This window comes from Panthera tigris, chromosome D4 (assembly GCF_018350195.1).
Source record: "Panthera tigris isolate Pti1 chromosome D4, P.tigris_Pti1_mat1.1, whole genome shotgun sequence".
Lineage (NCBI taxonomy): Eukaryota > Metazoa > Chordata > Mammalia > Carnivora > Felidae > Panthera > Panthera tigris.
This window is the reverse complement of record NC_056672.1, coordinates 70716161-70731469: the sequence shown is the minus strand read 5'-3', so window position 1 is coordinate 70731469 and position 15309 is coordinate 70716161. Positions and strand designations below refer to the sequence as shown.

General features: G+C 40.4%; 1 protein-coding gene and 1 long non-coding RNA gene across 2 annotated transcripts in view; one reads left to right on the top strand and one right to left on the bottom strand.

Moving 5' to 3' along the window:
• LOC122233191 overlaps positions 1 to 15309 on the top strand; it is a 149909-nt gene that overhangs the window by 32391 nt on the left and 102209 nt on the right. The window lies entirely within an intron of this gene.
• Positions 1 to 15309, bottom strand: part of MUSK (muscle associated receptor tyrosine kinase) — a 91494-nt gene that overhangs the window by 37165 nt on the left and 39020 nt on the right. The window contains exon 6 of the mRNA XM_007094282.2: positions 6142 to 6266. Within this exon, the coding sequence (XP_007094344.2) occupies positions 6142 to 6266 (125 nt within the window). The remainder of the gene's footprint in view (positions 1 to 6141; positions 6267 to 15309) is intronic.

Here is a 15309-nt window from a genome sequence, read left to right as displayed (position 1 = left end):
AGAACCACAGTTTAAACTCTGTTTTATTCTGTGCCAATTAGCTCCCAGCTCTGTATTCATCTTTGTTCAGTCCACCCTAGATAATACCAGGGCTGTGGGCTCTTCCTGTTCTCAGTAGAATTTTCTGGTTGCCCCTAGTGCATTAAATGCCTGAGATTGCCTCCATTTCCTGTGATTTGTGTCAGCATGAGCAAGATCGTCTTGGTTTCTGTTTGGACGCGGGTCATATCACCACGAACGAAACTTGGCTATAAGAGCAACCCTGTCTCTGACCATGAGAACCACGGATGTACTTCTGCTTTCTTCCAGAAGAAAGCCACTATTAGTTTGTTTTATTCCTGTTTAAGAATCAGAGGCAATGGGTCTATTTTGCTTCCTGCCTTTTGTGAATCACATCTTGAATCTTGTGAATCACATCTTTCTGTGAATCACATCTTGAATGATTAAGTTGGGGTCTCAGTAGGACCCAAACTAACTCAAACCATCAGACTCTTTTTTTATTACTCATGAACTCCAAGAGAGACTAATCATGTATCTTCCAGTTCTAGACTATTATGAGCCTTTGAAAACACTGAAGGTTTTGTAAAGCATGTGTCTTCCCATTTTCTTTATTCCTGTTTTCATAGAGGAAGACAAATCATTAAAGTCCTATCATCAGTTCCCCAGCTTTCTTAGGACATATTTTTACACTACCTTGAGAGGCTTAAGACAACTACAGTGACTTCCACAGAAGAGCCACAAAACACTGCCAAATAAGATTTGAAATTTCTTTTACTTACTTAATTTAGAGAGTGGCAGCACAAGTTGGGGAGAGGGGGAGAGGGAGAGAGAGAATCTTGAGCAAGCTCCACGCTCACTGTAGAGCCCAATGCAGGGCTCGATCCCACAACCCTGGGATCATGACCTCCTGAAATCAAGAGTTGGATGCTCAACTGATGGAACCACCCAGGCGCCCCAAGATTTGAATTATAGATGACACTTTAATTAGAGAGCTAAAGAAGAACAGGAACCTCAAGTTATTTGATTGTAACTTAACAAAAATGGAGAACTTTAACTCTGATGTCCTATTAGGGATCATTTTCTCCAGCCACCTGACACCTCTATCATTAAAAATATGGGAAAATCTGTGTCTGAGAGGTAAGTAGACTTCCCTACCATTACATTAGCTAAAGAGAGCCATTTCCAATTTAGTCTGCCAACCCCTCACCTATTCTTATTTCTGATACCTCATGTAGAAAGTCTGTAGAGTGACATTAATTCATTTACTGTATTTCGAAGAGACAAGTTAAATTGGTTTTAAACACAAATGATGAGAAAAGTGGTTTTGTACAAGCATCAGAAAAGAAAAAACAACCCTTCAGCAAACACAGTAATGAAAACAAAGTAATATATGAGTTGTAGGCCCTAAAGAGCCTGCTTTTTGCAGGATGACATTATTAGTTCAGGTAGGTTTAGAATTAGTTCAGGTAGGTTTAGTTCAGGTAGGTTTAGAATTAGTTCAGGTAGGCATCTTTTTCCTAGTGAACCACATCCACCGGAATTTCACACATGACATGCTTTGCTTCCCACACACCTCTCTCTCTTCCCTTCTTCCCTCCCCATGTCTAGTGTCCTACTTCTCTTTCCCATCCTCGCCTTCTTTTCCTCTGTTTCTTTTTTTCTCCTCATGAGAACACTCCTTTGACTTTGAAATGTTGCTGTTAATATTTTGTAATACGACAACATATGCACACTGCAACCAAGATACGAAACAGTTGGAGAGAGACTATCCTGGGGGACGTGAGAAAGGAAAATGGTTGAGGCCCCTCTAGATGACTCATCAAGGTTTGAGTTGCTTAGCTGTAGTGAGAGCCATCCTCACCCCACCCAAGGAACTGGTTTGAAAAAGTACCCCATCTTCTTTTTTAAAAAAAAATTTTTTTTAATGTTTATTTATTATTGAGAGACAGAGCATGAGCAGGGAAGGGGCCGAGAGATGGGGAGACACAGAATCTGAAGCAGGCTCCAGGCTTTGAGCCATCAGCACAGGGCTTGATGTGGGGCTCCAGCTCAAGAACTGTGAGACCATGATCTGAGCTGAAGTTGGATGCTTAACCGACTAAGCCACCCAGGCACCCCAAGAACCCCATCTTCTTAAGGCATGAAAGAGGGTCTTCAATAGGACCACCTGAAGGATTGACGTATGTCCCTTGCTGTGTAATAAAGGGTTAACTTATTGGACTCGAGGTGCTCAAACCCTGTACTCAAACCCAGAAAGGACTGGCCTTTGACTTGCTTCTAAGAGATAACCTCTCATCCTTTGGAAAAATTCTGCCTCGTAAGAGTGTCTTTGTATATCTGAGACCATGAGCCATGCCAGATGGTTTATGTTCGAGTGCAAATTATGGTGAATAGCCCTTTTTGTTCAGCAGGGACTCTAGGCTATGTTGTATCAGTTTGACCTTTGGAAGGGCTAGAGACTAGCTAAGGTCAGTCGTGTGAGCCCTCCATGCTTATGTAACTGACCTTCAGGAAAATCCCTAGACACCAAGGCTGGATGAACTTCCTTGGTACAAGATGCCATACAGGTTGACATCATTGCTGGGAGATTTAGGTGCTCTCCATGGGATTCCACAGGGAGAGAACAACTGGTTACCTACTACTGAGTTTAGTCTGTATCCTTTCACTGTAATAAACTATAACCATAAGGATAATGGCTTTTCTGAGTTCTGTGGGTCCTTCTAGTGAATCATCAAACTTGAGGGTGGTCTTGGGGACCCTGACACACCTGCGGTTTGTTGACACAGCCAAGATGTATCTGATAACCACCTGTAAAATTGAAAGGGCAGAGCCGGGCTGCCTAACAACTCCAACAGAAGGAGAAAAGAGGGGGTAGCTCTGTTCAGTGGTCTGGATCCAAGAGTTTGTGGATACAGAGGTTTTATAGAAGATCTGGTTTGGACTCATTTTCAGTCTTCCCCAAAGATCTTATGGGGGCATTGATGGGACCCTGACAGAAAGGCTTCCCATCAACAAACAGATTAGGGGCTAAGAAGGAGATTGCTGCCCTGAGGAAAATGGGTCATGGGGTCATCTTGACTATCCCTTGATTTCTGAAGAATCATGAATGTGTCCATGATGGAAAGAATTGTTTTAAATACTTGTTGGGCACAGTGGTGTAAAGCCAACTTAAAAGAGTGTCATTTAAATTAGAACTTTTCCTCTTCAATTACTGCTCCTCCCTCCTTCCAACCCCAAAGCTGTAGGAGTCTTAAGTAGCAGTTAGGAAGTGGAGGAAGAGCGAATGAATGAGTGTGAGAGAAGAAGCTAACCACAGGACTGTTGTGGAAGGCAGGTAGCATCCATGTGGTAGTCTTAAGAAAGAAAGGAAGGTGGGGCACCTGGTTGGCTCAGTCAGTAGAGGATGTGACTCTTGATCTTGGAGTTGTGAGTTCAGGCCCCACATTGGGTGGAGAGATTACTTAAAAAGGAAATCTTAAAAAAAGGGATGGGGTGGGGGGAGGGAAAGGTCCCATCTGTGAATTGCATTTGGAAGCTTTGGTTATTACTCAGGTTTAGGCACTTAAAATTACTAAATTGGGATGGTATTAGTGATTTAAAATCACCTAAGAGCAACCAGAAAAACCACAGAGCCTGTGTGAGGTAGACAGTAGTGAGAAAAGAACTTGCCCTACTGAAAACACTTGATGGGCAGAGAAAATACTAAATAAGGTTGTATTACATGGAAGTCATGCTTGGCCAACAGTTACAATGGTAATCTCAGCCCACATGTTTACTAACTCTCTGTTTTCCACCTGAATCCCAAAAGGTAAATAAAATCTAAAATTAGGAAAAATCAATCCATAGAAAGGTAGAAGGGTGTCATAATCAAAGGGCCAGAAATTTTCAGCAATTTCTGTAAGATACAAAGAGATGTGACTGGGTTGATAGAAAAATTAATATCAGCTAAGTTGCTGAAATCTAAAAGTTCACTGAGAGGAGAATGGATAAATTTTCCCTGTAGAGTCATGGAAAAATCCAGAGTTCAGATAGCAGGGCTGTAAGTAGGAGCCAACTTTGAGAGAGTCAGTAAAGTAGCAGAAGAGCGTTGCGAGCTATTATGTGTGCATATAGCACTAGGCTGAGACATTTGTCCATCTAAGACTTTCTACAGTAGGCTGAAAAAAATTAAAATCGTGAAAAAATACTTTTAACCAATGTAACAAACTGAGAAGCTTCTATTTTCCCTGACAGTTTTCCAACCCAGAAAAATTTGTTTCCTTTGGGTGGCCTTGAAGAGTGAGGAGACAGAAATCAAAAGTCAGGTTCCATAAGGGTAAGAAGTCTAATAAGAGATACAATAAACTAACATCTCAAAGAACCGGATATCAGGGACATACCAATGTGAACTACAAGCGACCTAGCCTACATGGAATTGAAGACTGTGTTACAATGATCTGGGATGACCAAGGAGCTTCAAACTTTGAACTTAGTTTAAGATGGTCCAAGATAAGTAGTTGCCCCTGGTCTTTAGCAAAAATAAACAAAAATTCTTTCTAGAGAAAAGTACCTTTATCTAGACCTCGTATTAATCCCTGACCTTTCTTCCCCCAAAACAATGAGCCACAGGTAGTCAAAGATAAGTAGGCACACGAGGAAACAAAACACAAGGAACAAGAGTCAGCAGGAAAGCAGATAAGAGAAAGAGACCTAAAATGGCATCCCATCTCACTTGATTAAAAGCCAAAATTGTTTCAATACTCTACATAAAGCGTATATGATCCACAATTCCTAGACACACCCCTTACCTCTTTCTTCGTTTCTCATTCACCTCTCATCATACTAACTTGTTATTCCTAAGAGAAAGAGACCTAAAATGGCATCCCATCTCACTTGATTAAAAGCCAAAATTGTTTCAATACTCTACATAAAGCGTATATGATCCACAATTCCTAGACACACCCCTTACCTCTTTCTTCGTTTCTCATTCACCTCTCGTCATACTAACTTGTTATTCCTTTGATGTATGGCGTGCACCTTTATCTCAGAAACTTGCCCCAGTTTTCTTCCCATAGTTATCTACTACAGATAACTGTAGTTGTCTTACAGTTATCTCGTCCTTACCTCCTTCAGATCTTAGCTCAAAAGTCTTCATCTTTTTTGAAAAATTTATTCATTTTGAGAGAGAGAAAGAGAGAGAGGGAGAGAGAGAACATGCTTGTATGCGTGTGAATGGGGCAGAGAGAGAGAGGGAAAGAGGGAATCCCAAGCAGGCACCATGCTGTCAACACAGAGCCTGATGTCAGCCTTGATCTTATGAACCGTGAGATCATAATGTGAGCTCAAATCAAGAGTTGGATGCTTAAACTGACTGAGCCACTCAGGTGCCCCTGAATTCTCTACATCTTAATGAGGCTTCCTTGACCACTCTGTTGAAAATGGAATCTTTCTCCTAAGATTGCACTTCTGTCTCATTTTCCTGCTTTATTTTCCTCCATAGTATTTGACACTATCTGCATAGAATATTGGTTTTATTTGTTGTCTTTCCCCATCATAGTGTCAGTTCTTTGAGGGCAGGGAACTTAACCTCTTTTGTTTGCTCCTATATCTATAATGCCCAGAATAGTGCCTGACACCCGGGAGATGCTCAGTAGATATTTGTGGAATGAATAAATTTATGTGTAATATATGTAAAGTGCTTAGAACAGCTCCTGGCACATAGTGATCACTTAATATATGTCAGTTATTATCAGTATGAAAAAATGAATTAAAGATGGTTAAACTGACAGTCATGGGTTCTAATTCTGGATTACTTTTCATCAAAGTACCCTCCAGGAGTGACCTAATTCTTGAGCTGGTGAATTTTGTGAAAATTGTTTTACCTGTGTGGGAAGGAATTGCTACCATTTCCCTTTTACACAAAGGCATAAAGGAAAATTTGATTTTCTACTCTTCCCCATGATACAAGGAAAGAAGCAAACCCGTGGGGTTCAATTTCTAAGGCAGTGACTGCTAGGATGAAAATACTGGAAGGCTTTGAAAAATAGAGGTGCAGGTGGGACCAATGACAGAGATCAGGGTAACTTTACAAATATGTGGTCTATCCTGAGATTCCTCTCGAGTGATCTTCCCCAGACAAGTCCCCATAGCGATGGCACTCACGGCATTTCCATTTTCAATCCAGGTGATGGTGGGGACAGGGATGCCTGTTGCTGTGCAGCGCAGGGTCACAAAGGAGCCAAATGTGACATTGTGGGATTCAGGAGCCCGCAGGATTCTGGCAAAAACTGTTAGGAAAACAGAAGTGGTGAGTGACTCTCCTATAGGGAATGCTCAAGCTGGAGTGGTCTTTTAAAAATGCAAATCAAGTCACGTTCTCCCGTGTAGAACCCTTCCGTGTTCCCTCCGTATTATGGATACGCCCTGGCTTCTAAGCCATTTATGCTTTAACCCTACATTTCTCACCACCCATGGATGCTCCGGGCTTATTTCCACCTTAGGAGCTTGTCCATGCTGTCCCTCGGCCGACAGCACTCATCCCCCAGATCTCCATGTGGCAGTTCCCTTGTATCATCCGGTCTCTGAGCGGCATTTCCTCAGAAGGGCCTTCCTCGACCACGCAACATAGAGTGTAAGCTTCCCCCATTCACTTTCTCATCATCCTGGTTTACTGTCTTTCCAGACCTTACCACTATCTGAAGTTATATTTCATTTGTCTAATGCCTACCTCCTCCCCGTCCCCCCCATCCCCCAGTAGATTGTGAGTTTTCAGCAACCAGAAACCTAGCCTGTTTGTTCAGTACCCAGAAGAGTGCCTGACCAAAGTAATAGTATTTAATTAAGTAATGAAATGATTAGTGCTTTATATCTTCAACTGTGTCATGGTGGGAGGACAGACAAAATCTGTCAAACTTTTTAGAGAATGCGATGAGCACATCGGGCCCCAAAGAAACATTTTAGGCCAAGTGTGAGCAGGGGAATATGTAATTAATATTCCATTCTGAGACGGAATCCCTCCTGATTAGATAAGAGAAAGTTCCGAGAAGATATGATTTGACAACTGGATGTTTTTGGCAGATTCTAATTTTATTATTTATTTATTTTAATTTTACATGCTTATTTATTTGGGGGGGGGGAGGGGCAGAGAGAAAGGGAGAGAAAGAGAATCCCAAGCAGGCTCTGCCTGGGCAGTGCAGAGCCCAACGTGGGGCTCAAATTCACGAACCATGAGACCATGACCTGAGCTGAAATCAAGAGTCAGGTGCTTAACCAACTGAGCCACTCAGGCCACCCTTGCAGATTCTAATTTTAGATTTGCAGGTTCAGATTAATTCAACTTCCTATTTTTTGAAATTGAGGACTCTAAGAGATGGAATCTAGAAGAGCATGTTAGAAATACAATGTTGGGCCCAAAAGCCAGAAGAAAGGAAAAGCAAGGAAGCCTCCATCTTCAAGGCATGAGGTGGTTAAAAAAATACTCCAAATGTTTAAAATACAGCTGAATCTACCCCCAACATCCCCACCCCCCCCCACCCCAAACAAAACTGAGCCGCTTTTAGTAAGTCCTGTGGTCTGATTACCAACCTATAAAAAGCCGAGGTTAAGGAACATGTGAAACAACACTATGGGGATGCAATTTGTTCAAATCCAGAATATAGACAGTTCCGCAGAACAAATTATTTAGTTTTCTCAATAAATAAAATGTATCAGGAAGTAAAAAAGAAAGAGGGAACAATCATAGAGTTAAAAAGACTTAAGAGGCATAACCCCAGATGCAATGTGTGGATCTTATTTGGATTCTTAATTCAACAGGTCAGATGTAGAAAGATATTTTGATACATTTGGATAAAAATTACACAGTCCTGGTAGTAAATGGTACTGAGAAATGAGTGCTAATTGGGGATGACTGGAGTAATGAACATGGCATTATATCTTTTAAGAAAAAAATCCTTATACTAGTGTACGTATTGGTTGATTGAATTAATGTCTGGGATTTGCTTTAAAAGAAACCAGCAGCAATAAAATAGTAATGGAATCAAGGACACAAAAATGGTAGGCTGTTGACCATTGTTCCCCAATGGGTAATGGGAACATGGGAGTTCACTATATTACTGTAACTACTTTTTTGTAAGGTTGAAAATTTTATAATAATATTTTTAAAAAATGCTGTGGAGCCTACCCCACAGCTCCAGAAAACATGTGATGAGATACCCACTTCATCTGCTATTGAAATAACATCAAGTTTTAGAAAACCCCAAAACTGAAGAAAAGTAAGGCTCTGAGAAGGAAGATTTGGCAGAGGCATCTGTCCTAAGAGCCTCGGAAATATCTACAACAGTTTTAGATCAAAATTCAATGGGGGACGATTCTAAATTGAAACAAAATGTGGGACTCTGAAAAATTTCCCGAGCAGGTGATGTTTCCAGCTGAAAAATTCCATAGCAAAATGAGTGACAGTAGCCATCATGGTCTGCAGGGTTGGCCTCAAGTGTGAGTGGCCCTGTGTAGTCTCATAGGGCACCGTGCTAAGAGGGCCCCACGCTTGGTTTGATTTTCTGCTGTCCATGTCTTGAAGTTACTAGTGGTTTTTGAATTAAGGGCCCCAGATTATCATTTGCACCTGGCCCACAAATTATGGAGCCCGTCCTAAAATTGCTGCCTTAAAAGAGAGGGTGAAGTCTGTACCTCTATGGGAATCCCGGGAAAGCAAGGCTCCAAGGTGAAATAGGAAATAAAAAGTTGCAGAATGCAAGAGTCCGAAGGAAATGTCAATCAAGACTAAGTGACAGAGGCTGTGCACATTGGAAATTCTCAATTTCTCAAGAAGGCCAGCCAGCTAGGAGGCGATACACATTTCTTCCGAATATACCAGAGTGACACATGGTGACCCATCTGATCACTTGACGGGAGATTTCTCCCAGCTCGGTCTTAGCTCACAGGTTGTGAAGTCTTGACAACTGACACAGACTGGCATCCCAGCAAGGGCGCTCCCAAGTATTCTCTCCTTTTCTAACATTTTCTGCAAACAATAATGGAGACCTAGATTGCACAACATATCTGAATCCACGTTCTTCATTTGGTTGAAATAACTTGTTGGGGTTGGGGCGATACTTGTGTGTCTTACATTTTTTTGAGTGTATGGGTCCCATTGACTCTCAGAATCTGAAAAAAAGGAGGATCCTTGACAGATTGGGAGTGGGATTATTTTAATCCCATAGGTGCTGGAAAAGTGTAGCCAGCAGCCGCTGCAGATAATGCTTTACTCTTGAACCTGAATGAGAGCCTTCTGGCTGAAGAGGAGAATAAGAAATTGGAAAAGAATGAAATCTAGACCCTTCTTTCTGCTTTAATTTATAGAGGCAAGAGTTTTCATTTGGGAACCATAAATTCTTCCTGGAAATGCAGTAATCAGGGAGGGTTTATTTTGTTCTAATTTACAGCTTTTTTTTTTCTTTTGGCTGGTATTATTTGGAATATCACTTGGGCTCATTGCAAAACTTTTAATGATCTATATTGCACAACACAGCTAAGCATAAAGTGACATGGTAAAGAAAATAGAGTCGATGACCATTTGAGAGCTCAATAGGACCTTGCAGTGAATTTACTTAATATACTGCTCTGTCCCATATCAAAACCTTCTGGGGGGGTCCAGTGGGCACAGGATGGTACATAAAGGAGAACTATTAGCATTTTCAATGACTTCATGAAGGTGTGACTGTGCTGACAAACAACTGGTCTTCTCCTCCAAAAGGACAAATAAATCCTTGGCTGACCATGGGTTTCATTGTGTGATTAAAAGAAAAACCTTTTGAAAAAAAAAAACAAACAAAAAATTTTATTTTTCTGAGTTGGTGTCTCAGGATTTTATAATATGATAACCCTGCTACACCCAGAGTCTAGACATTTAGATAAGGACTTGAGGTTAGGACGTCCATCCTGAGTTCCCATTTTGCTCTTCCTGGGCACCTTTTATTATTATTTTTTTAATGTTTTATTTACTTTAGAGAGAGAGACAGAGCATGAGTGGGGCAGGGGCTGAGTGGGGCAGGGGCAGAGAGAGAGGGAGACACACAGAATCCGAAACAGGCTCCAGGCTCTGAGCTGTCAGCACAGAGCCCGGTGTGGGATTCGAACTCACAAACTGAGATCATGACCTGAGCTGAAGTCAGACACTTAACTGACTGAGCCACCCAGGTGCCCCCTGGGCACCTTTTAAAGTAACCACTTAAAGTGAAGCTGAGAAAAGTTAGTGATCTCTGCCCCAATCACCTTATAAGTATAGGTGCTTGGTACCCTGCTCTCTGTCTTCTCTGTGACCTGGGTCAGAGATCTGCCCTTCCCTAGGCTCAGGGCATGCTCCTCAGACCCATGCTTCTGGGATTTGTAAATAATAAAGCTTGTGATTCTGCTTCCTTTGTGTGGATGTGTTGAAACTATGCCTTTGATCAAAATGATCCCATGGGTTTCTCTTCCTCAAAGTGGGAGCCGGGATGCCAAAGGAGCTACTTGCCAACCCCATGTGGGTGGCTTGTGCCCCCTTGTTTGTCAGGTCACGATCTACCGGCTTCTCAACACACATTAAGTCTAGTGCGGTAGGAGGGGAAAAAAAAGGCCAGGAATTAAAGGGAAGCTGTTCTCTTCTACATGCCTACATTCTTGCCAAAAGATAAAACAGGACCTTGCCCCCTTTTTTTCATTATTGAAAGATGGCTTCCACCGTTCTTGCCAGTTTCCTTCCCCCAAAGAAGGTCACAGATGTCTCCTTATCAAAATGTGTCTCAATACATCTCCTTACCCTTGTTTGTGTTTCTTCGTGGCACTTACCACCGTGTCATAACTATCGATTTGTTTGTTAGTTGGCTGCCTCTTCCTCTGGAATGTAAGCATCACAAGGCCAGAGCTTGCTTTGCTCAGTAATACAGGCTGGTTGATAGACAGCCCCCCTGTGTGGCACATGGTAGGCATTCGATAAATATTTGGTGAATGAGTGAATGAATAAGTGAATGAATGACTCTTCTGATTGGTGAGACTGGAGAAAAAGACTTGTCTGTGTTAGGAGTATCTCAGTCCTCTTGGGGCCATCATTCTCCCAGCTACTCTAAACAAGAAGGGTATGGGGTTAATGTGCAGTGAGGGTCCCGAGTCAGGGCTTCTCCATCCTATAATGTTAAAGAGTGGGGAGGGGTTGAGGAGGATGAGGAAACAAGTTATGTTAGTCGAATTCTTGGATGAAAAACTAGAAAGTTTTATTTTTTGATTCAGCTTTATCAGCCGTAAAACTGATATTTTTATACCCATCTGTGTTTGTTACCAGTTCCAAGCATAAGAGGTGGAGGAGGGATGAAAGAAATTCCACCATATTTATCAGACATTGGAAACAGTAAATCCAGTTGTAATTAAAAACAAATGCCAGCCTAACCTCCATGGATAATAATACACTGGTAATAATAAAATTAAATGTAATCCAATAATAAACTCCCATTATCTTAGTGATAGCCCCAAACCAAAAATGCATTCTAGGTCATCAATTTTAAAAGTAATGTGATATGTTTCATATCAAGTAAAATGTCCATTGTATATCTCTAACTTGCGTTTTTTTTGTTTTTTTTTTTTTTGCATGCAAGACTATGTTAAAATGTTTTTGTTACATAAACAGACTACTTAATAGAAGGGGTATAACATTACTTAGTAATTTGGAAAATGTTTGCAACTGTTTTGATATGGATTTTTAACATGATGCAACTCTTCTTTCTGTAAATAGTCATATGCATCATTCTCCAATTCACTGTAAGCTCTATCACACTTGCTTTCCTGTGGCAAACGCATTATTGTTCACCTGCATCATGGGAAATACACACGGGCAATCTATTTATCCCTGGGTTTTCTCTCATGGGATTTATTCATGAGTTTTGGGCTTTGATTTCTCTTGGGTAAGTTTACAGCGCTAACTGCAGGTTGAGAATCCTATATTCAAAATTGGGCTGAGGCAGCCACTGATTCCAAAGTCCTTTATATCATAACTATATTATATTCTCATCCATACCTCCTTTCTCCCTCCCCCCCTTTCCAATTTCTAAAGCACTTTCAGAAACATAATAAATGTTATTACTGATTGTCATTTTAAGGGGTGATTTGAATTAGTAATAAGGAGATAGAGCTATTATTCAGTCTGAAATTGCACACTGGTGCAATGGAAGGCCTAGGGCAGGGGACCCAAATTAAGTCCTGAAATTAATGACCAGTTCGGCTTGAGATGAATTACTGCTTTTGTCTTGTTAAGGGAGTATGACCAGAGGAATACTTAGGTCCCTTATAAATTCTGTTTCAGAGCAATTATCTCAAAAGGACACAATGAACTCACATGGATTTTATTTTCTCTCATTTTTTTCCTTTATTTATTTTGTTCTGGTGTCCTTTAAAGAGATTTTTTTTTTCAGGTTACTGGGTTCTAACCAGCAATGTCTGATGGAGGGAGATTGAAAGCAAGCAAAAACAAAAATTAAAATCACACAGGAGCTGGTGAAATGGTTTTATCTAAATTTAGTTGTAAGAAGCCTGATGTTTAGAAGTAGAAAGGGGGTGCTGTTTCAAATAATACTAGCCTAAGGTTTATTCCTAAAGCCGAAACTGTATTGCATGAGAACTTGTGAATCTGATCCAGAACATATAAAGCACAAAGTTTGAATCTTCATGAGGGTAGAAGGTGCTTTCTTGGAAGAAGAACTGTTATTCTACAGTAGGGTTTTTCCCCAAACAGATTTGATTTCCCACTACTTTCTTGTAAACGTAATTCCACTAAATATAGGTATATGTCTGTGTGCCATTAAAACTAATTTAAATTTGATTGATTTGATTTGGTTTGGAGCAGTTGCATAATACTTGTCCCCTTGAAGTAATAACAATAAAAACCTAAGCTGGCATCTTGACATTTTTATCTCTCTCCAAAAATTGTAACACCCTCCCTCCCCCCCACGTACTCCCCTGAGAAGCTTTTTCCTTTTCCAATCTGTGTGAGATTTCTATTCTCATGCTGATTTATGCCATTTTGTTTGCATTTTCAGAGTTGACTTAATAAAAAGTAAATGGTCGATAAATACATTATAAAATAAAGCATCGCATCTCATAATACTCTGTTAAATGCTGACAGTATTCCCCGTACATCATTTTATTTCCTAAAAAAAATAACGGCACTTAGACTTGTTTATAAGGTCGGCAAAAATAAACAATTGAATAGAACCGTACATTGGAAAAGAAGCAGTGCAGAAAGAAAAAAAATACCTTTAGTATCTTGTTCAGGTTCACTTTCTTCTATTAATAGAAACGAGACAAACACACACAATAAACACACAAACAAAAACAACACATCATGAAAAGGGAAAATCTTTGAGCACAGAAATATCAGTTGTGCAACAAGATTAATTAGAATCTGCTTGTTTCTTATTTCAGTAAGAAACATGCAATCAAGGGAAACTGCTGACCTTTACAAGCAAACTATTAAAGGACATAAAATTTCAAATTGCTACTTTTAGTCGGGCAGTACTACACAGAAAATAAACTCCAGCATACCCAACAACATAGCTCATTCATGCATTTTTGTTTTAATGTTGACAATTACCCTTTCTTTCAAGGCAACAGACTGCCTACTATTCTGATAAATTGTGTTTTCCCTTTGTTAGCATGGCTTCTCCTTTTACAAGGTCCTGCTGTGAAGGCAGTGAGGTTGACTCTGGGATCTCAACTATCATTTCTATGGCAATAGACTCATGTTGTGGTAAACAGAGGATTAGGGGGTTTCTGCAGAAGAGAGTCTACCACCAGCGGAGATTGTCTCCTACCAACTCCAGGAGGCTGCTCAGCGAGCAGAGAGGAGCAAACCATTATCTTGCGTAGGAAACTACCAGTGGAACAAGCGACAAAGAAAAATGTAAAAATGTCTACATCCGTATGCAGAATTGAGAATTTATAATGGTTTTAAATCCTAGAAGAGAAGACAACCAAATTAATTGTTCCAAAATGTTTAACATAATACTGTATCAGGTGCAGATCGCATATGGAGCTTTCATTTTTCTTTCCTGAGAAGTTTGTGTCAATTTAGACCTTTTGAATTAGCGAAGTTTGTGTCAATTTAGACCTTTTGAATTAGCGACAAGCCAATTGCAACATTTGTTCAGAAGTATAAAATAGCAATACTTAATGATAAGATCTTGATGATACATTTGCATAGTTCTTCACAAGTTATGGATATTTTCATGTACATTATACATTATCCCCTGTACCCAGATCATATCCCTGTGATTAAACCTAATTGATTCAATAGGATTCAATTAAACCTAATTCAGCCCATTTTCCAGACAAGGAATCTGAGACTCAGGGCTTTGCTGCAGGTACAGAGCCAGAAATGCCACTTCAGTTTTCAAACCTCAAGTTCTGTGTTCTGACATAGCATCATCATAAGAAGCCCTCGTTTTTTTGCACTTAATACCCAGTCCTAAATTTAAATGAACTTATAATTTCCTATTTCAATTTTACCCTGACTGAACATTCCCTGTCTCCACCACCCAGGCCAGTGACACATTCCCGTTTTATTTTTTCAAAGTCTACTTGAAAGTTGTAAATTGAGGAACGTCGGGTTGAGTGTCTGACTTCGGCTCAGGTCATGATCTCCTGGTTTGTGAGTTTGAGCCCGCGTCGGGCTCACACACACACACACAAAAGTTGTGAATTTAATACATTTATGGTTAAAAGGACAGTTAGAAGTTTTCTGTCAGATGGACCTAAACAAAGAAAATCGTTTTTTACAACACCCCCAACAGTGCCTGGTTTTAGACACCAGTTTTTTCATACTGAAAACTGGTCATATGGACCCTTGGAACAGCAGTGACCCCCTGTTTCTAACATAGACGTTAATCAGGAAAAATCAGTGAAGGTCCATGCTTGGGCCAGATTAGACCTGACAAATTGTGTCTGAATGCCTTTGGGCTAGGCGTGTTTTCCTAGTTTCTCAACACAATTGTGCTTATTTCTAAATCTCGTTTTTTTTGTTTTTTTGTTTTTTTTTTTTCCACCAGCCGAGTAACTATGAGTGGCTGAAATGGGCATGCACTCCTATGGGAATATTAAGTGTCTTCATTCCCTGGCTGCTATTATCTCCAAAATGTTTTCCACCAAAGTTCAAAGGCCTCAGTAAAATTTGAGAATCTTATTCCCTTTTTTTTTTTTTTTTTTTTTTCCCTCTCTTACACTACTCTTTTTCGGGTCCCGGAGCAAGTGCAGGTAAATTCTGAGTCTCTTTCAGTTTTGCTCCAGTGGTCTTTTACTGGACCGTTCTTC